Source organism: Tyto alba, unplaced genomic scaffold (assembly GCF_018691265.1).
Source record: "Tyto alba isolate M040663 unplaced genomic scaffold, T.alba_DEE_v4.0 Super-Scaffold_2, whole genome shotgun sequence".
Taxonomy (NCBI): Eukaryota; Metazoa; Chordata; class Aves; order Strigiformes; family Tytonidae; genus Tyto; species Tyto alba.
In genome coordinates this window covers 90,233,457-90,254,067 of record NW_024881282.1, presented here as the reverse complement: position 1 = coordinate 90,254,067, position 20,611 = coordinate 90,233,457, and the positions used below count along the sequence as shown (strand labels likewise).

Sequence of the window (20,611 nt, the reverse complement as noted above, 5' to 3'; positions counted from 1 at the left end):
CTGTCCCCCCCCCAGCCTGTCCCCGCGGGGTTACACTGGCTGTCCCCCCCCCCAGCCTGTCCCTGCGGGGTTACACTGGCTGTCCCCCCATCAGCCTGTCCCTGTGGGGTTACACTGGCTGTCCCCCCCCCAGCCTGTCCCCACGGGGTTACACTGGCTGTCCCCCCCCAGCCTGTCCCCGCGAGGTTACACTGGCTGTCCCCCCCCAGCCTGTCCCTGTGGGGTTACACTGGCTGTCCCCCCCGAGCCTGTCCCTGTGGGGTTACACTGGCTGTCCCCCCCTCCAGCCTGTCCCCGCGGGGTTACACTGGCTGTCCCCCCCCCCAGCCTGTCCCCGCGGGGTTACACTGGCTGTCCCCCCCCAGCCTGTCCCCGCGGGGTTACACTGGCTGTCCCCCCCCAGCCTGTCCCCGCGAGGTTACACTGGCTGTCACCCCCCAGCCTGTCCCTGTGGGGTTACACTGACTGTCCCCCCCCAGCCTGTCCCTGCTGGCTCTCCCCCTTGTAACAGCTCAGGCAGGTGCTCGGTGCACCAGCACCCATCCTGCTGGGGGGCTTCCACCCAGCCCAGGGGTTCCTGGCCAGGGAGTGAGGGGTCAGCAGGGTCAGGGCAGGGACCTGGCTCCTTTCACAGCTTGGGGAGCTGAGGGAAGGGGGACCCAGACCCAACCTCCTTGCTGGCAGACGTGGGGCTGGCCCTCTGCATGCCCCATCCCTTGGGGCAGCTGGGGGGCCGCTGGGGCCCAGGGGCAGAGCTTGCAGCACGGCTGCCCCAGAGCCCCAACTGCCACCAGAGCTGCTGCAGGTTGTTGCCTTTAGTGGAGAAAAGTGGGGGGACGGGATGAGATGGGGGAGTTTTCCTGTGCTTTGGTGCAAGGTTTCCCCAGAGCACTTGGCTCTGGGATGCAGCACCACGATCCAGACTGGTGCTGGCTCGGAGCTGGGATTGCTCACGGAGCAAAGACCCTGAGAGGGGGGGCCACGGGCTGGACACGAGGCAGACGCACCCGAGGTGGCCCCGTGATGGAAGGCGAGGGGTTCGGCCATGGCCTTGGTAGCACATGCCCATCCCACCTGATGTGGGGCACCAGGCACCAGCACAGCGAGAGAACCCTTGGGGACTGGGGACGGACTGGGAGATGCCATAGCCCGGCTGCTGGTGCATCAGCCGCTGGACCGCTCAGCTGAGAAACAGCCTCCCCAGGATCACAGCAGCCTCGAGCCTCGAAAGCTGCTTTGCAGCAGGGGACGAGGTGATGCCGGTGTCCCTGCTCGCTCCCACGGCTCCCGGGGGGACGGTTAATCCCTTGCAAGGTGGGAAATGTTTCATGGTGATATTGGATGACCTGTGCCCGTCGGCTCCCAGTGCCGGGCTCCCTCCCCTGGCCGATGCACCGTCCTGCTGGCACTGGGGACAGCCCAGAGCAGCAGCCTGGGGGTGGGGGACACACACACAAATCAGCTCTATATCCAACACGCACAACCCTGCCCTGCACCTGGCCCCGTGGTGCGCTGCGTGGCCGGAGCCCCGCTCTCCCTGCTCTCAGAGAGCCCAGGAACAAAAGGAACAGCCACTCACAGCGAATAATTTAATGCCCCAGTTCCTCCAGCCTGGCCTGGGCATCACCCTCAGGCTGAGCTGAAGTGCCCTGAAAATGCCAGCTGTAAGGCCACGGGGCGTCCCTGTGGCACCGACCACTGCCACCCCCATGCCAGCAGCCCGGGAGCGCGGGTGCCGTTATGCCTTTTGCAATTTGCTGCTCGCTTTGCCCTGTCCGCTTCCAGCCCTGCCAGTTCCCCACGGTCCCAGCTGTGCCGAAATCCCCAGGGACACGTCCCCTTGGCCACACCGAGGTCCCCAGTTTGCTCAGCGCTGGTGGCAGCGGCAGGAGCCCGGAGGAGCAGGAGAGCTTGCTGCCCGCTTGCTCCTCAGGGAGGCGGGGGGGTTGCAAAGCTTGCCGGTGCCCAGAGCATTGCAAAGCCACAGCGAAGGGTGGCAGGGGGGCGCGAGCACCCCGGCTGCACCCCAAACTGGGAAGGGCCCCCCCCACACTGCGGCTGCCGGAGAGGGTTCTCGGTGGGACGGCGCCTTCGTACGAGCTGCCAAAGCGGGGTGCTGCCCTGCACCCCCTCCCTGCAGCCAGGCACCCCGAGGGCTGGCTCCCCGCAGGCTCCCAGCATCCAGCAGCATTTCGAGTGCCCCAGAGGGGCACCCACAGACCCGACCGGCCCCCACAAACACCGTCCTACACCGTGTGACTGAAAAATACACCCCAACCCCTCCGAGTCGCTCCATGTTTCTGGAAGGAAAAGGCTCCTTCGGAGCTGCCACGGGTGGTTGGAGGTCCCGGGCTCGAGTGGGCTGTGGCAGGGAGGGGCTGCGGCTTCGGGCACTGCTGGAGCACGGTGGTGGCTGCTGGGCACAGCCCTGGTCTGCCACCGGCGCGGCGATGCCACCCAGCCTGTCCCTGTCTTCATCCCCGGGGCTGAGCATGACTGACACCCCACTGCCGTGGGCTCCGTGCATCCTTGCTCACCTCCATCCTACAAGATTGCTCAGTCATCGGCGACGTCCCCATTCCCATAAGGTTTTCCCCATAAGCTGGTCGGTAATACATGCCATGAGCTTGGCAGGTCTCAGCCCACCTCCCTGTGGGCAGCAGCGTTGCTGCCCCAGTCCCAGGACGCTGCCACAGCTCCGTGGGGACAGTGGCCGCTGGGCACTGTCCCTCTGAAGCTGTAAACTGGGAAAGCCTTGGGCTGAGCCCCCCCGCCCCAGCTGGCTTCCTTTGGAAAAAAACATTATCCTTCAAATAAAACCATTTCTTCAGCCTGCAGCGATGCTCCGTGCCAGCGATGGGTGCCTTCACCACGGCTCCACTGTTAAATTCAGCTTCTGAACCAAGAGAAACGCAAAACTTTTTATTGAGGGCAAGGATCTGCCGCGCAGCTGGGACCTGTCGGCTCTGCCAGGTCTTGAGTCGGGGCGGAGGGACCAGTATGGGATTGGCTGGAGCTGGTCCTGGCTGGGCCGCACGGTCCTGCCCGCCGATGTCCCGTCCGTGTGCCGGGACGAGCTCCAGCACTGCCGCAGCTCGGGGGCTGGCCAGCAGCTACGCCGGGGGGGCGGGGGGGGGCACAACAGCCACCGCGAGTTTTTTCCCCGCTTGCCCATCCTGCACAGCCCCTGTTCCCCAGCTCCGGAGCCTCCCCAACATTCCGGCTAGGAGATCTCCCTCTGGGCTAGAGGTTTCTCTGAAGGTGCCAGGAAAAGCTCCCATTTAACAGTGGGGTGCCCTCCCATTTTCAACAGCCCCCGACGGGAGCCGGTGCTTGATGGCTCCGCAGCAGGGATGCAGCATGAGCCCGGCAGGCAGGACAAGGGGACCCCGGCCGGGCTCCGCGCTGCTCCGCATCCTCCCACGCGTCCCCCGCCGAGCAGCACCCCGGCCCCCGCAGCAGGGGCATCAAACCGGGGGGCTCCACGGGGAGGAGGGACTCGGGGGCTGCTCCGGCAGGCTGCCTCGGGGCGGGGGGGGGAAGGGGGTGGCTGAGCCCCAGCTCTGCTCACGGTGGGCAGAAGCACCCAGCACGGTGCCTGCTGCCGTGGCGGTGCGCGCTGGTGCCCGCAGCAGGCTGGACAGAGCGTGGGCATTGGCCATCCCTCCCCGTGTGCAGTTAATTAACTTTTCCCAGAGTAATTTAAGAGGGTTATAAGTAGAGGGGGGGGCAAGCTTAAACTGGACAGAGGGATGCTAATGGGGGGAGGCGGCAGCAAAGCGGGGCAGTGACACTTCCAACCTTTCTGCAGTGTCCCAGAGGCTGGGGATGGCACTGAGGATGGTGACAAACACGCCGGTGTGACAAGGGGGTCCCCAAGGCGCTCGGCTCGCACTGCCTGACCCCAACCACAGTCCCGGGAACGTGGTTGTGGACCTGGCCCCCCCCAAGCCACCCCAGGCCATTGAGGAAGAGGCCAGTGGCCAGGCAAAGCCTGGCATCAAGCTTTGCTGCCTCGGGGGTGACAAACTCCCGCGGGGATGGATGCAGGTGGGTGTCACCCTGCAGCGGGAGGGCACGGTTCGGGGGGCTGTGGGGGGCTGTCCCCCCCATGCTGTGCCCCAGCTGGAAACACCAGCTGGGATCAGAGCAGGTCTGGGGTGGGGGAGAAGGGTGCAGGGTCTGCGGGACAGGCTGGGGGGTGCCGTGGGAGATGCGGGTGGCCCAGGGGAAGCGGCCGGATGATGAAGGCATGAGGGGGCTGTGAGGACCCTGCAGAACAGACAGCAGGACACCGTCTGTCCGGCAGCTCCTGCATGAGCCGCAAGGCATCGTCCTCCGCAAAGCCTTGCAGGGCAAGTTCTGCCCGGTAGCACTGGGATAAACCCCTCGCCCAGCTGGGAAGGGGCACGCTCATCCCCCTGAAAACCTGAGCCCGGGCGGCTCAGCAGGACAATTTCCCCCGAGCACCCGCTGGCCCTGGGGGGGCTGAGCTCCTGGGGGGGGTGTCCCGATTTAGAGGGGGCAGGCAGTGAGCTGCTGGTGGCCTGGCTGTCACCGACCCGCACCCGTGCACCGACACCCTTGGCTCAATGCGCTGGAGGGTGTCTCAGAGCCCCCCCATCTTGCTGGGGACCCTCAGAGCCAGGGGCACCCCGGTGTGTGGAGACAGGCCAGGGGCTCCGGTGAGCTGCCGTGGAGCGGCGGCCCCGGGGGGCTCAGGGGGGCTGTGGGCAGCAGGCTGGCAGTGGGGTGCAGGTGAGCTCGAGGGGGCAGCAGGGTGAAGGAGGGGCCCTCCAGGGGCTGCCAGGGACCTGGAGGGGGGCTGCTGCCGGGGGCCAGGCCTGTGGGATGGAAATGGGGCTCAGGCAGCGGCACGGGGCTGGGGAGCATCGCCCTCACCCCCAGCCCCGCGCTGCCATGGGGCAGGGGACACCCACCCTGCGGGAAACACCCCCCCATTGCTGTGGGGGATGGGGACCAGCTCCCCACCCCCTCCAGCACCCTGTGGGGTCTCCCCGGCTCCCACCCTGGCTGTGCCCAGGGCTCCCAGCCCCTCTCCCAGCCCTTTTACCGCAGCAAGAGTCATCCCAGGAGCAGGGGCCGGAGGCGCAGAGGTGCAGCGGGGCCGGGGGGCCGGGGTAGGCGGTGACGCCGTGGCCGTGGCCGTGGAGAGGCTGTGGCGAGCCAGCGGGGGAGGTTGGGAGGTGCTGCGTGGGGAGCAGAGAGCGGGATGTCACAGGGCATCCCTGGGGATGCTTTGGGACCAGGCCACCCCAGTGGGGACCTGCAATGTGTTACCCTCCGAGGCAGCTCCCAGAAACTGGGATGGCAGCGCCCGGAGAGCTCAGAGCTTGGGGTGCCGGCGAGGGGTCCCCATCACCCTGGCTGGAGGCTGCAGTGCGGGAAGGGCCCCCGGCCATCCTACCTGTGCGGGGCCGGTGGCTGTTGTGGAGAGGGGGCAGAAAGCAGCCACAGCCGCCCCACTGGCCAGCATCCAGTCACACCAGGAGCCTGCGTGGGGAGAGGTGGGGAGGGCAGCGTGCTTCTTTGGGGACCGTGTGGCCCCCCAGCCCTGATTTTGGGGTGGGGAGGGCTGCCTTTTACCCGTGGCAGGGTTGGGGCGGGGGGGGGGGGGGCACAAATTGCAGCTGTGTCCTCTCCCCAGCTCCCAGCAGGGCTCCGGAACTGGGAAGCAAACCCAGGAGTCCCGGTGCTCGGCGCCCAACTTCAACCACGCTCCTTCCCAGGGTGGCCCCTGCACCCCAGCCCCCTCCTTGGGCATCAGGTCCCGCGTCCCGTCCCGTCCCCTCCCGCCCCTGGGGCTGTCACCTGCACCGCCGGCCTCCAGCTTCTGCTTGGCCTCGCGCCTCCACCTCGCCCTTCGGTTTGAGAACCAGACCTGGGGAGGAGGGAGGGGGCTGAGGATGCCGGCCCCCACCCCGCGGCACCCCGGGGCCCCGGGCCGTGCTCCGGCTCCTTGGCTCCGCTCTTACCCCCGGGACAGGGGCACTTCACACGCCCCCGGGCACAGGCATGGGCAGAGGAAGGGATTGACCCTGCGTCTTCTCCGCCTCATCGAGGTGCCAGCCCGTGCCAGGCTCCAGGGTGCTTCTCTCCGACACGGGAGACATGTGTGCATGTGTGTGTGTTGTCACGGCGTGGCGTGACCGCGTGCACGGGTGGCTCTGCCCCCGCAGAGTGGGGCACTCGCTGCTGTCACTGCCCGGGGCACCGAGGTGGCCGGCGATGGGCCGTGGCTGGCAGGGGAAGGGGCTGCCAAGGACTGGCGAAGGTTTGCCAGCGGCACAGGGATGTCTGCCCGGAGCTACCGAGGGTGTCCTGGACGCGTGTTTGAGGGGTGGGTGCCACAGGTGTGCCAGGGAGCATGCCACAGCGCATGCCATGGCGTGTGCCACGGAGTGTGCCATGGATTGTGCCAGGGAGCACGCCACGGGTTGCGCCAAGCCGCGTGCCACGGAGCGTGTCCTGGCTCTGCAGCGCTGTGCTCTCCTCCCGGCACCCAGCAGTGCCCTGCAGCCTCCCCGGCCCCACGGCAGGGCAGAGCCGGGGGGAGCAGAGCGCGGGTGTGGGGCTGCCGTGGCCCGGGGCACGCAGCCGCTTGCCGCTGTGCAACGCGGGCACGTGTGGCCCGTCACGGGGAAGCCCGAGGGTCCCGCTGCCCTGACCCCCGCCTCACCCCGGCAGATGTGAGACCAGCACATCCCTCCGGAGCCACCACTCCTGCCCGTGCCCAGCCGTCAGAGGGTAGAGACCTCCGAGCTGGGGACAGAACCTGCTCTTAGGGGTCACCCTCCCCCCCTTTTCTGCTGCACGCACGAGCCCGTTCCCACCTCTGCCACCGCCAGAAGCAGTGACACAGTTTGGGGATGTCCCCAGCTGCCAGGAGGGAGCCCTGTCCCCCCCGTGCTGGCAGGCTGGGCAGCCCCGAGCCCAGCACCCCGGCCGAGATGCTTTGGCCAACAGGATCAGGCCCGGCCGGGTCTCCTCTTACCCTGATGGTTGTGTCGGGGAGTTGGGTGGCCGCAGCCAGTCTCTCCCGGGTGACGGTGTCCGGGTACTGTCCCCTCTGAAACTCTGCAAGGGGGATTGGGGCAAGATCAGCCTGGCCAGCACAAGCACCCCCCCCTCCCCATCCCTCCGGTGCCTCGGCAGGCGATGCCGGGATGCGCGGTCCATCGCCAGGCACCGGTGCCCGCGATTCGGAGCGGTTTGGGGCACTGCAGCGGTGGCCATGCCGTGCCAAGGGACAGGAGCCCAGCCAGAGAGCGGCAAGGCCGTCCCCTGGCAATGGCCCTGCTCCATCCCGGAGCTCCACGGCAGCTCGGGGCAGGCACGCCGAGTGCCCCGGCCTTGGCCAGCACCCCGGCGTCCCACGAAAGCCGCACCTTTCTCCAGGGCCTCCGACTGCCGGCTGGAGAAGACCGTCCTGTTCCTGTGCTGGGTGCTGAGCGGGACCCGCCGGCCGGACGCGGAGCCCCGGGGAGGGTGCTGGGTCCCCGGGGAGACGGCAGCACCGGCTTCGGCAGGCGAGCGGCAGCCCGGGGGATGCGGGGAGGAGGGGGAGGTGAGAGGGGATGCTGCAGGGACAGAAAGGCAGAAGGTGGCGGCGGCGGGGGGGAACCTGGCTCTGGGGGTGGGAGGGTCAGGGAGGGTCCATGAGCCCCTTTGCTTTGGGGGCACAGGGTCAGCGCAGGGGTGTGCGGAGGAGCCGCGTGCACGCACATGCATGTAGGGGCGTGTGTGTGTGTGTGTGTGTGCACGCGTGTGTGCGTGCAGCTGGGAGGCCGGCAGGAGCTCCCTGCCCACTCAGAGCAGGTCTCTCCCATGGGGTGCACGCCCCCCTGCCCTCCCAAACCCCTGCTCCCCACACCACCACCCCCAGCATGGCTCACCCCCCGGCAGCGCGTCCCCCGCAAATCCCCGCCGGGCCGCCAGCCGCAGGTCGCTGGGCAGGTTCCTCAGCACCCGGTTGATGGAGGAGACCTGGGCAGGGGGAGACGGGGCTGCAGCAGGGGCAGGGGGTGCAGGACCCCACGAGGGCGGGAGCGGGGCTGCTGGGCAAAACCCCCCACCCCCGGCGAGCATCCCTCCGCTCACTCCAGGAGCCGGGGGATGTGCTCAGGCAGGGAGGAATCGTGGTGGGTGTCCCAAAGCTCATCCCCGAGATGCTCTCCTGAGCACGTGCCAGAGATTCTCTGCGCCGGGGCCGTGCCCATCTGCTCCGCTCTTTGTTGATACAGGCAACCCTTTAATTTTGGCGGCCTAACAATATTTAATGTGAGGCAATCTGCACCTCGGGGCTGGAGACGGCGAGATTTATAGGGGTGGGTCTGTCATTAGGAAGCACAGCTCTCGGCGCTGACGCTGCAGATTGCATTTTATTGTCCTTGCCGACCCGTGGCACTTGTAACCGACCCAGCACAGCGTCCCAGCGCCCGAGGTGACGGCCAGGCTTGCTGGGGACGGCCGGTGGGGCTCTGCTTTAGCTGGGAGGGACCGATTTGCCTTCCCCTCCCTGCTTGCTTCCCCCTCTGCCGTCTCACCGAGCCCTTCCCTACGCATCCTCCCCCTTTGCCCCCCCACAGCACCCCAGCCGGAGGGTCCCACCGCCCCCCCCTCCCCGCAGCGCCTGGCCCCGGTGTCCCCGCAGCCCCCCGCGGCTCTCCCCAGCAGGGACTCACGCTGGGGGTCCTGTCGCTGGCGCAGACGCCCTCGGCATGCAGCTGCCGGCGGATCTCCCAGGCGAAGAGGGAGGGCTGCTCCAGCTTCAGCTGGGCGATCCTGGCCACCACCTCGGGGGTGGCCATGCGGGGCTTGCTGCCCCCCATGGCCTTGGGCTCCGTGGCCCCCGTCCGGTAATAGTGGCCCAGGATTTTGCTGACGCAGCCGTTGGACACCTGCGGACGGGGCGGCTGGGGCAGAGGCTCAGCGGGGAAAGGGTTTGGAGGAGAAGGAGACCCCCACACCCCCCGAGTCGGGCGCACCTTGAGGCTGCGGGAGATGTCCGAGGTCCGGACGCCGCATGCCGCCAGCTCGATGATCCTCTTCCTCTTGCAGGGAGGGAGGGGGCGGCCGTTCACAAAGAGACCCCCCAGCTGGTTCACGCCGCTGGGCCCTGGGGAGAGGCCGAGCAGGCGGTGACGGGGGACAGGGCTTGCTGCGAAGGGGGATGCTGCCTGTCCTTCCCTCCCCATCTCGCCGGGAGAGCACCCAACGGGACCTGCGGCTTTGCAGGGTGAAGGATGGGGTGGCATCGGGGACCCTTGTGCATTGAGGGGGGGGTTTGGAGGGGACCGGGCAGGAGGATGTGGAGCTTGGAGCAACGCAGGGCTCCCTCACTGCGGTGTGGGTGCAGGCAGCGCGTGGCAGACGCAGGCAGGGAACGGGGGGACCAGCCTGGGTGATGCTGGCAGAAAAAATACCCCATGGAGGAGCACGGGGAGAAGGAGGTTCCTCCAGGCAGAGGCAGCTACAAAGCGGGGGACAGGCTGGGGTGGGCAGGGAAGCGTTGGACATCCCCAGGGGGCTGGGAGGACCCTGCAGAGGCACATGTGCATCAGCTGCCAGCACTAAATTTGAGCTTTTGGAGGGGAAAAGCAGCCTCATTTGTGACGGAGCAGGTGCCGACGTGGCACCTCCCCGATTCCCCACTGGACCACGGACGCTGGGACCGCGGTCCCTGAGCCGCCCCGGTGCCGCAGCATCGCTCACCTCGGTGTTGCATGGTGAGGCTTCACGGGGCTTGCGATGCCTGGGAATTGCCAAAAGGAGACGGCTGCTGTCGTGAGGCCGGATAAATCAGTGACGGTGCCCAGGGCTCAGCCACGTCCCCTGCCCCTCCTCCTGCGAGGAGAGGAAGGGGGAGCAAGGGCAGAAATACGGAGCAGAGGATGGAGACGCTGGAGGGCATCTGGTTGCTTGGGAAATCACTGCACTCCAGGCAGGGCGGATCAAAGGGACCTGGGCTTTAAAATGCTCCCACGGCTGTAAGAGGCTCTGGGGCTCCGAAGTGGCTGGGGAGACCCCGGGAAAGCACCGGAGCTGGCAGCGCCTGCGTGCGCTCCCTTGGATGAGCCACGGGGGACGGGGGGGTTTCCCCGTGCCCACCCCGCTGCAGCTGAGCGCCGGGGTCCCGCTGGGTGCTGGAGGGATGGGGGGCAGGATGGGGAGCTCTGGGTTTATGCGCAACAGCTCCGGTGCTGGTTCAGTGGCTGTTTATCACCCGCTTTAACCCTTCCCTGCTGCCTCTCCAGCGGCTCCGGACATCAGCGCCTGTGCGTGGGGTCACTGCTTCCCCTCACGTCCTCGCCGGCAGCGTTCTTGCAGCGTATTTATTTATTTCAGAGGGAGGGTCTGGCCCTGCGCTCCCATTGCCCCGCTAAAAACCCGGAGTGGCTCAGCTGCAGCCGACGGCCGGGTTTGCAGCACCAAGAGCCTCGAGCAGCCAAGGAGAGGCTGGCAAGCGATAACTGGGCTAACAGGAGCCTCCCCTCCTTCGGCTGGAGACGCTCCACCACTCTGCCACCTCCTCTGCCAGCTCAGCAGGTCGAGGCTGGGTCTCCCCACACGCTTACACCCACAGTCCCAGAGCCCCTGGGCTTTTCCCCGTCCCCAGCGCCTCTGCCTGTCCCCTCCGCACCTTCCCTGGTTCCACAGCCTGACCCGCGGGTTTAGGCACTCATGTCCCAGCTGTGGGACACCCCCATGGCACCCAGCACCCCTGGAGCAAGTGCTGCCCCACATTCCTGCCCCGTCCTGCCCTACAGCTCCCCCGGGGTCTGCAGGGTGAATGCCACCTCCTCCCACCCTGGGGATTTACCGGCAGTGGGTCCCACCGGACACCTGCAGAGACACTTTGCTGAGTCCCGGTGGCCTCTGAGACCACCTGGGACCATGATGGGGTGAGAGCAGCCACTTGTCGTGGGGGAGATGGCCCTGGCGGGAAGCAGGGCAGGGTCACCACCCTTGTGTCACCAGAGACACGGGAGGTTTCCAGCCCCGTGGAAGTGGGAGGAAAGGCAGCGCAGCTCCAAGTGCCGGGCATCAGCCAAGGGGTGCGGCGGGGTTCAGGGCAGCACCCTGCCCCATGAAATGGGGGAGAGGGGACATTTCCACAGGGATGCTGGTGCCAGCCCTTCTCTCCAGGAGAACCCCACTCCCCTCGCTGTCTGCTCAGGCAGAACCACTCGTGGTAATTAATGAGCAGCACACCGAGCCGCGGAGGTGCCCCCCATGCTGGCGGCTGCTGCTGGCACTGCCTTGCCAAAGCCCGGGCAGCACCCCTGCTTCACCTGGGATTTCACCTGAAACGCCCTGAAAACTCCTGGACACCCCCAGCGTGGGGCTTTCCCTGCTCCAGCCCCCAAATCCCACCGCAGCCTTGGCACGGCTTGAGAATGTTGCTCGGAAATCCTGACCCTGGCTATGAAATTCAAGAAAAGCAAAATAAATCCAACAGTGTGAAAAGGCAGGTGAGAAGCAAACGCACCATGCGCCCGAGCTCGTTAGGGATGGATCGGCCTGGAGCGAAGTACCCAAGCCCAAAGCCCAAAGCCTTCTCCATGCTACAGCCCCCCCCACCGCCCAGTTCCTACTGGGAATTGCTTCCCACGGCTGCACGGGACAAGAAGTCACAGCCCCCCTGCCCCGCAGCAGCGCTCCCACGCCTGAGCTTGCCCCGTGCTCCCCGCCGTGCGTGTGCGAGCGCAGGTGGGTGTCTGTGCACACGCACCCCCGCACACCCCCACGCGTCCTGTGCGCACAAATGCGCGCTCGCACGCACACTTGCTCCTTCCTCCGCGCGCCCAGCTGCACACACACGTGCACGTGTGTATGTGCGTGTATTTGCGCACACGTGTGTGCGCGCGTGAGTAGGACTGAGGGCAGGGGTGCCCGCAGGGGTGCAAGGGGGTACCTGCGGAGCCTCGAAGGAGCTGAACCGGATCGTCCTCGGAGCCAAACCGGGTGCTGCCGCGCCAGTGTCCTGCGGGGCGGCTGATGAGCGAGCAGGGCCGTGATGTCACGGGGCAGGAGGAAGATGAGGATGGGGAAGAAGGGGCGGCCCGATGGGCAATGAGCGCCCGTGCCCAGCACACACCTGCCCCGGGGGGCTCCGTCGAGGCTCGGGGCTGGCTCGGGGCTGAGCCCCCCCCCGAGCCCCCGAAGCCAGCAGTGGGTTGGTGCCGGTGTTCCCGCCGGTATTGCAGCACTGGTGCCCAGTGGACACCGCACTCCCCACCACCCTGAGCATCCCTGGTCACCCCGACGGAGCCTCCCCGGGGGGCTGCGCTCCCGCAAAACAAACAGGGACAGACAGAGCTGCCATATGGTAAAGCACTTGGGATTCAATCATAAATCTAGATTCGGTTTTATTACATTTATTTAATTTTTTTTTTTTTTTTTTGGGTGTTGAACAAATAGAAGGCGGCCCGCGGTGGATGGGCACCACGGGGACTGCCCCGCTGTGCAACTCGAGGGCCCGGCACAGATGGCCCCCCTCTTCGGAGATAAAAAAAAAACCAACAAAAAAAAAAACACGTTGTAAACCTTTCAAGTAAAATATTTGAAGAGCAAATATTAGCCAGCGAGGAGCCCTGCACTGCGGCCCTCCGCGCCCGGCCCCGCGAGTAATTGAACGTTATTAGCACCCCGCTCCCGGCCCCCGCTCCGCGCACCCCCGCCCGCCTTTGCAAAATACCATATGCTCCGAATTACACATTAACCACGGTCCTGCGGGGCCCGGGCCCGGCCCCGGCCCCCGGGGAGCCGCCGCGCCGCCCCCCTGGGACTCCCCAGTCGCCCACCCCTGCCGTGCCCACCCGTGGGGAGCGCGGCCGGGCTCCCCGCGGTGCGGGGGAGCGGCAGCAGCGGGGCCCGGGCCACCCCCCCGCTCCGCCCCGGCTGTCGGGGAGCCCCGCCGGACCCCCCCGGGCCGGGCGAGCCCCGTGCGTAACGCGGCACCGGGGCGCAAGGCCGGGGCGAGGGGCTCGGCCGCGCTGCTGGGGGGGGGCCCGGCGGCGGGGGGAGGGTCCCGCCGCTCCCCCCCAACCCGGGGCGGTGGGGGTGCGGGCGGCGCGGGGCCAGGAGCGGCGGGGGAGGTCCCCCGGGACCGTGCGCCCCGGGACCGGGCGCGCCGGAGCGGGCGGGGGAGCGGCGCAGCGCACGGGGCCGGGGCGGCGGGGGCGGGCGGGCTCGGGGCCGGCCCGGTGGCGGGACGAGCCCGAGGAGCCGCCCGGAGCCCCCGGGGGCCGGCGGAGCTCTGCGCGCTCGGGGGAAGCCGGAGCGGCGGGGAGCGGGCGGTGCGTCCGCGGAGCGGCTCGGGCGCAGCGGCCGGGGAGAAGCGGGCAGCGGGGAACGAGCAGGGAGGGCACGGGAAGGGGGGGAACCGGGGTGTGAGGGGAGGAGAGGTGGAGAGATGGGGGGTGGGAGGTGGAAAGATGGAGAGGTGGAGAAATGGAGACATGGAGAAATGGAGAGGTGGAGAAACTGAGAGGTGGAGAGGTGGAGAAACTGAGATGGAGAGGTGGAGAGGTGGAGAAACTGAGAGATGGAGAGGTGGAGAGGTGGAGAAACTGAGAGATGGAGAGGTGGAGAGGTGGAGAAATGGAGAGGTAGAGAGATGGAGAGGTGGAAAGTTGGAGAGATGGAGAGGTAGAGAAATGGAGATGGAGAGGTGGAGAAATGGAGAGGTGGAGAGATGGAGAAATGGAGAGGTGGAGAGATGGAGAGGTGGAAAGTTGGAGAGATGGAGAGGTGGAGAAATGGAGAGATGGAGAGGTGGAGAAACGGAGAGGTTGAGAAAGAGATGGAGAGGTAGATAGGTGGAATGCTGGAGATGGAGAGGTGAAAAGATGGAGAGATGGAGAAGTGGAGAGCCAGAGAGATGGAGAGGTGGAGACAGGTATGGAGAGATGCTCCAGGGCCCGCTGTGCCGTCCGCATTTCATGCTTGCTTGTCATGTCTCTCCCATCCACCTTCCCCCACAGCTCAGGGAAGTTTTTGCAGACGTTTCTTTTGTGGTGGGAGGTGCAGCCAGCGCCGGTGTGCCGTGCAGCGGGGCGGTTTGGGGACAGGGCTGGGTGCGGCGGGATGGGGTCGGGCAGGACCGGGGAGGGGGGATGTCAGCTCCTCCTCTCCTGCCTTCCCCTGGGCCTGGGCAGTGCGCGGGGGCCCTGGGTCAGGCTCTCCACGTCCCCTGTTCCAGGACCCCGGCGCTGATCCCAGGACCTTGGCTTTGGTTTGGATCCGACTTCACGGATTCGCCCCTGCGTGGTGGGCAGGGAGCGCCCGGGGGGGAGCGGGTTTAAGGGTGCTGCCCGTGGGTGCTCAGCAGACACATCTCTGCCGGCACGGGTGAGGGAGGCATGGCAGCGCGGAGGGCAGCTCCTTCCCTGCCCAAAGGACCAGGCAGTGGCTCCTGAGTGAAGAGCAAGTGGGAGATGCCCTGGTAGCCCCACCAGTGGCATGTGCCATGGGCCACCGAGCCGGGCTCCCACTCGCCCAGACGTGCACTGCCGTGACCGTGCCTCCAGCCGGGGCTGTGCTGCTGGCAGCCCGGACTCGGGCAGTGCCCTCACCGTGGCCTTGGGGCAGCACATTCACACCCTGGGGGAGCGTAAATGTGAGGGCCTGGGGAGGGGCTGGAGGAGGGGGTGCTACCTGGGGAGAGGGGGGGACACCGGGGAGTCCCAGGGAAGGATAGGGATGCTCTGCTGCCCTCAGGCAGGAGTGGGATTGAGGACTGGGAGGACAGGATGGGGATGCTGAGCATCCCAGGGGCAGGAGAAGGATGCTGAGCATCCCAGGGGAAGAACTGGGATGCTGAGCATGTCAGGGGCAGGATGGGAATTCTGAGATTCCCAGGGGAAGGACAAGGATGCTGAGCATCCCAGGGGAAGGACAGGGATGCTGAGCATCCCAGGGGAACAAGAAGGATGCTGAGCTTCCCAGGGACAGGATGGGGATGCTGAGCTTCCCAAGGGAAGGACAAGGATGCTGAGCATCTCAAGGGAAGGACAGGGGTGCTGAGCTTCTCAGGGGAAGGAGAAGGATGCTGAGCATCCCAGGGGAAAGAGAAGGATGCTGACCTTCTCAGGGGAAGGATGGGGATGCTGAGCTTCCCAGGGGAAGGAGAAGGATGCTGAGCTTCCCAGGGGAAGGAGAAGGATGCTGAGCTTCCCAGGGGCAGGATGGGGATGCTGAGCTTCCTAAGGGAAGGAAAAAGGATGCTGAGCTTCCCAGGGGAAGGAGAAGGATGCTGAGCTTCCCAGGGGAAGGAGAATGATGCTGAGCTTCCCAGGGGCAGGATGGGGATGCTGAGCTTCCCAAGGGAAGGAAAAAGGATGCTGAGCTTCCCAGGGGAAGGAGAAGGATGCTGAGCTTCCCAGGGGCAGGATGGGGATGCTGAGCTTCCCAAGGGAAGGAAAAAGGATGCTGAGCTTCCCAGGGGAAGGAGAAGGATGCTGAGCTACCCAGGGGCAGGATGGGGATGCTGAGCTTCCCAAGGGAAGGAAAAAGGATGCTGAGCTTCCTAGGGGAAGGAGAATGAAGCTGAGCTTCTCAGGGGCAGGATGGGGATGCTGGGCTTCCCAGAAGATGGATGATGATGCTGGGCTGCCCGGTTCTTCAGCAGCTGGCACATGGTGGTACTGGCCCAGTGGCCTGGGGACCTTGCTGGCTGATCCCCTCCTGACTGTGTGTGCCATCATCTGCCGTGGTGGCTGGTGGGCACCAAAGTTTCCCCTCTCACCGGCTCCTGAGCACCCCAGCTGCCAGGAGAGCTCTCTCCCTGCGCCCTGGGAGTCCCAGGGCAGAGCTGCAGCAGCCCAGCCGGGAGCACAGCACCCCCTTCCCCACCTTTGCTTCGGGCCTCGCTGAAGGGAGGAGGGACGTGGGGCGGGTGCAGGATGGGACTGGGCACAGCAGGGAGTGTGCAGGGGCTGGGGGGGAAAGAAGGAGCCAGGGGGGCTCACTGCTGCTTCTCACCACGCACGAGCGTGGCGAGGCTCCTGCTGTGCTCAGGGAATGCCCTGTCCCTTGCAGGCAAATACTGCAGATATTTGGGGTGAGCTGTGCCCGAGGTGCTGTGCGGGCGAGGGAAAGAGCCGGCAACAAAGGGAGGGCAAATCCAGGGAAGGCGAGGCCAAAGGTGAGAAGGCAGGAAGAAAATCAGATGCAGGAAACCCAGGAGGGAGGATATTGTTGGGTATTTTCACACCGTGTAAGCAGTGGCACAATACTCTTCTGGGCTTTCCTCTGCTGCTGACCCCATCCCAGTCTGTGCTGGGACCCGCAGGCGAGGATGAGCAGCGGCCGCTCAGGCCAACAGAATCCCCCGGGGAGCCCCTGCAGCTCCGGATCTGTGCTGGTCCAGCCAAGCGGATCCATCATCTTCATCTCCTTGTTAAATCAGATTTCAGGGCTGGCTGATAGACACCCGTGATGATACAGGGTAATTGGCTTCCTGCAAGACATTTGACTTCATAGGGCATGGTGGTTTGATTAAAACCTCTTGTTAGGTGAAATTAAGCGAGCGCATGTTAGGCAGAGGGGAAACTGGCTCCCGACTAATGAGAAACGCTGTTCGTGGGGAGCCAGCCCGCAGCGGAGCGGCACAGCAGGACCCAAGGGACCATCCACAGCCACCAGCATCGCATTTTCCGAGCAGTGGCATTCCCAGGAGACAGCGGTGGCCCGTGTGGCAAAGGGGGAGGACGGGTAAGTGCACCCAGAGCCAGGGCTACCGGTGACTGCCACGGGCCAGGGGACAGCTGGGAAACAGAGCCCCCGAGGGTCACCCCAAAGCCTGAGCTCTCCGGGCAGATGTGGGCTCTGACGAGCCTTCATTAACCCGTAATTGCAATCAAACATAATTGCAGGTGACTGGGTGTTGCTGAGCTCTCCCTACCTGGGAAGGAGATTCCTCTGGGCCCCTGCCAGCCAGATTTGGGGAGTTTAACCAGAGGATGCTCAGCAGCTGGAGCACAGGGCCGGGGCCAGGATCCTGCCCTGTCCTGGGATGTGGGGAGCTCCCCGGGGAGCTTCAGCCTGAGAGCAAAGCGGGTGACAGTGGGGCCTCGAGGATGTGCTGTCGGGGCTCCCCTCTCCCTGCATCTCCCGTGCTGTGCTGGTGGGAGGAACGGGGGCAGACAACCCTACCCAGCACGGCCGCGGCTCAGGGCAGAGCAGGTCTGCTCCGCGGGGCTGGGGCTGAACAGAGGCTTAAGCACCAGTTCCCTTCCCAAAGTCTCATTCCTTGATCCCACTGGAGATGCCTGGAAAGTTTCTCCTCCTTTGGGAGCTGGCGGTGCGCTGGAGACAGCCTGAGTGTGGGGAGGGGTTGATGAGCAGCCTGGGAGCACAGGTGATGCTCGTCAGCACTAACGAGCCAGAGAGGGGAGCAATGGCCCCTCGGTCCCTACACTGGGAGGTCTGGGCCAGTGTCAGGTCTCTGGGCTTCCAGCGAGGAGATGGGAATGTGCGGGGCTTTGGGATCTCAGGGTGTGTGGCTGGGAAGGGGCATGGGAGAGTAAACGGGACCCCGCAGGGACAAGGGACGAGGAGCTGGGAGGATAGAGGGGACCAGCTCTCTGCGAGCAGAGCTCGCTGTCACCAGCACTGCACGGGACCAGGGACACAGAGGGAGCAGAATTGGGAATGCAATTGTTACAGGAGATATTTAGCAGCAAGATGTTCACTCGCTACCGTGTGGCCGTTGCTCGTGCCCGGGGTGTTGTCAGGTGTTCAACAAGTGGTTCATTCCCCGGGTACCACTGGTGGTAGGGGGGGTTGGGGGCCAGAACCCCCGTCCTGCACACACCGTCTGCCACTTCTTCGAACAAACTAGGCGTGGGGATGTCATTAGTGCTGTCACGAGGCTGCACACGGGGTGCTGACACCCAGGATAACAGGCTTCGGAGCGCGCTTGAGAATTACTTACCAGCCCTGTCCAGAGGAGACAGGGTTGTCAGGGTCCTCCAGCACCCGGTTAGTGGTTTTCCCCCTCCTCAGCCTGGCTGAGAGCCACCTCTGTGCTGGTCCTGGGGGACACGGCTGGACGGGGCTGAGTGTCACCCACCGCGGTGGGTGCTCTCCGGCCAACGAGGGTGGTGGCACCAGTGGGGTCCTGTGCAAAGCGCCGGGCGGGATGCCCCAAAATGGGGCAGAGGGGCAGGAGGGGGGAAGTGCAGCTCCCCAGGGATGGCTGAGCTGTGGGGGACCTTGCAGGGGGACAGCAGGGCCATGGGGGACCCTCCGGGCATTTGAGGAGGAGCTGGGGGTGGGCTGGAAAGCTCTAATGGGAGAGGAGGGAGGAGAGGACAAGCCTCGTGTCCAGCCCTGCCGATGGCTGGCTGCGTTGGTGGGCTGGCCGGGGAATTGGTGCACCGCAGGGTCATCCCGGGGGGGGTCACACAGAGCCCTTGGCACTGCTGGGGCTTGGGGGAGACCCCATTTAACAGGCGGCAGCGCAGCCTTTGCCTGCACGGTTCCTACAGAGCCAGGGATGTGCCTGCAAGCCTCCTCCTGCAGCACAGGGGATGCATTTCAGACCACCGACGCGCTTGCCCGGGAGGCTGGAAACCTCTGGGGCTCCTCAGGGAGCTCACACACCCCCCCCCGCCCCCGCATGGTCCCCAGCCTGGTCCCTTCTGGCAGCCGGTGTCGTGGTGATGCGCCCAGCCCGGGCGCTGTTGGGGGTCCCTGGGCGGGGGGCTCAGCCAGGGTTTGCACACAGGAGCCCAGGGGCAACGACTGGCCCTTTCCCACAGCCCCGTGCCCCCGCGCACCGGCTGGCCCTGCTCCAGCACCCGCAAAGGGCATGGGGACGGCACCGTGGCCACTGCAGGGGTCTCGCACGGCTTGCGGCTGGGGTGGGGTGGCCGAGCAGGAGGGCCAAGGGCAGGTCCCTCCCTAGGGACCCCAATTTCCACCCAGGCTGAGTGCTGGTGATACTGGGAGACCCTGCGGCGACGGATGGCTCCTCAAACCCCATCAGGGTATCGAAGCTGGGCGCTGCGGCAGGTTGGGATCGATTCGATCACCCCCGAGTGATCCCCCTGGCACAGAGAGGAGCTCTCCCCTCCTCTCCATAGCTCCTTTCTACATGTCCAAGGCTGTTTTGCATCTTTCTGGGCTTTCTTTCCGCAGCAGGCAACCCTGTTCCTCACTGAGCACTGGGGAGGGCTGGAAAAAAATCCTTTCTTTTTCCTTCCAGAAAGCACACGTGAAAGTTAAAAGCCCAGATGAGTCAGCCAACCAAGAAAACCTACTACATCTAAGTGTTTCCACCTACCTTTTAACTTTCTTTTTGATCAAAAAGATGATTATTAAAATATTCTGGCTAAAAGAGGCAATTTCAGGGCTTGAAAACGCCCTCTTGGGACCTGAGTCGGAGGACACACCGTGCCCCGTCGCCTCCCCGGGCACAGCCCGGTGGGATGCAGCTGCAAGCCGGGGCAGTGAGGACCGGGCCCAGAAATGCCGTAAATCCGGGTAATGGGGCAGCTTGGCCAGCTTTTGGGGCAAAAGAGATGATTTCCTGCCCTTTGCGCACAAGCTCTTGCCCAGGCGCTTGTGAGTCATGGTGCAAAGTATGAAAAAGGGGAGAAAACAAACAAATAACTCCTCATCAAACAAACCAGAGGGAGAAAATTAAAAGTTGTGGAGGGCTGTGGCAGGCGAGGAGGGAGCCGGGAGGAGGATCCTTCCCAAACCGCCCTGACCCAGGGTGGGGGACTTTGGCAAGGGCAGCGCGGTGTCGGGGTGAAACCCCGGGAGCGGGACCCCAGGAACACCCCAGCAGAGGGGCCGAAGGCTGCGCCACTGCCGAGCGTCCCACGTGGGGAACAAACCCTGCGTTAAAGGACCATCATTAACACAAACGTTACAAAATGTGCCCCGAAACGGGTAGAAGATGCTAGCAGGGCGGCACAGCCCCGATCCCCTGCGGGATGGCCCCGAAACGCAGGCGGGGAGCCAGCCTCCCCCGCAGAGCCCCGATGCTTTCGGTGCACCCGCTCCCCCGGGAGGGGGTCAGGCTGCGGTGGGGGGGTGACGCCAGGACCGGCAGCCCCCTCTGCCTCTCCCCCCAACAGCAGCCGTGCCCAGACAGGGCCCCCCGGCAGCGGCGTGGGTGCCATACGGCATCACGTGCCGCTGCACCCCTACTCCCCACTCTCGTGACCCCAAATCCCAGCCCCCTCTGCTCCAGCCCGAGGGTTTTGGGGTCACCTGAAGATATAAGGTCTGTACCCACAGCCCGGGCCGTGGGAAGGGGGGCAGCACTGTGCCAGTGTCCCCAGTGGGAGGACATCCCGGGGCCCCAGCCGGACTGCAGGTCCCCGCTGCCAGGACACGGTGACGATGGGTGACCTCGGGTGGGCGATGCCCCGGGGAACACGGACCCAGCCTTGCGGTGCCGGTGACGTGGATGGTGCTGGCCACAGGGTCCTGGTAGGACATGGGTGTCCGTGGGGAGGGGGGTGCGGGATGGGTGCCAGCCACGAGGCTGCCAGGAGGCCCGTGCTCACAGCTGACCCACCCCAAAACTGGCCAGAAGCACCCCTGGGGAGGGGTGCAGGTGGGGACC

The 20,611-nt window shown here is 65.7% G+C and overlaps 1 protein-coding gene across 1 annotated transcript; it reads right to left on the bottom strand.

The window, feature by feature from the left end:
• Nucleotides 1-3,223: 3,223 nt before the first annotated feature.
• On the bottom strand, nucleotides 3,224-9,218 carry LOC116960207 (paired box protein Pax-4-like). Its single transcript, XM_042791881.1, has 7 exons — nucleotides 9,009-9,218; nucleotides 8,706-8,921; nucleotides 7,917-8,007; nucleotides 7,410-7,541; nucleotides 7,016-7,098; nucleotides 5,833-5,902; nucleotides 3,224-3,255 (listed from the first exon to the last, which is right to left on the bottom strand). The coding sequence occupies exons 1-7, from the start codon at nucleotides 9,216-9,218 to the stop codon at nucleotides 3,224-3,226; spliced, it is 834 nt and encodes a 277-aa protein (XP_042647815.1).
• Between the last annotated feature and the right edge of the window lie 11,393 nt (nucleotides 9,219-20,611).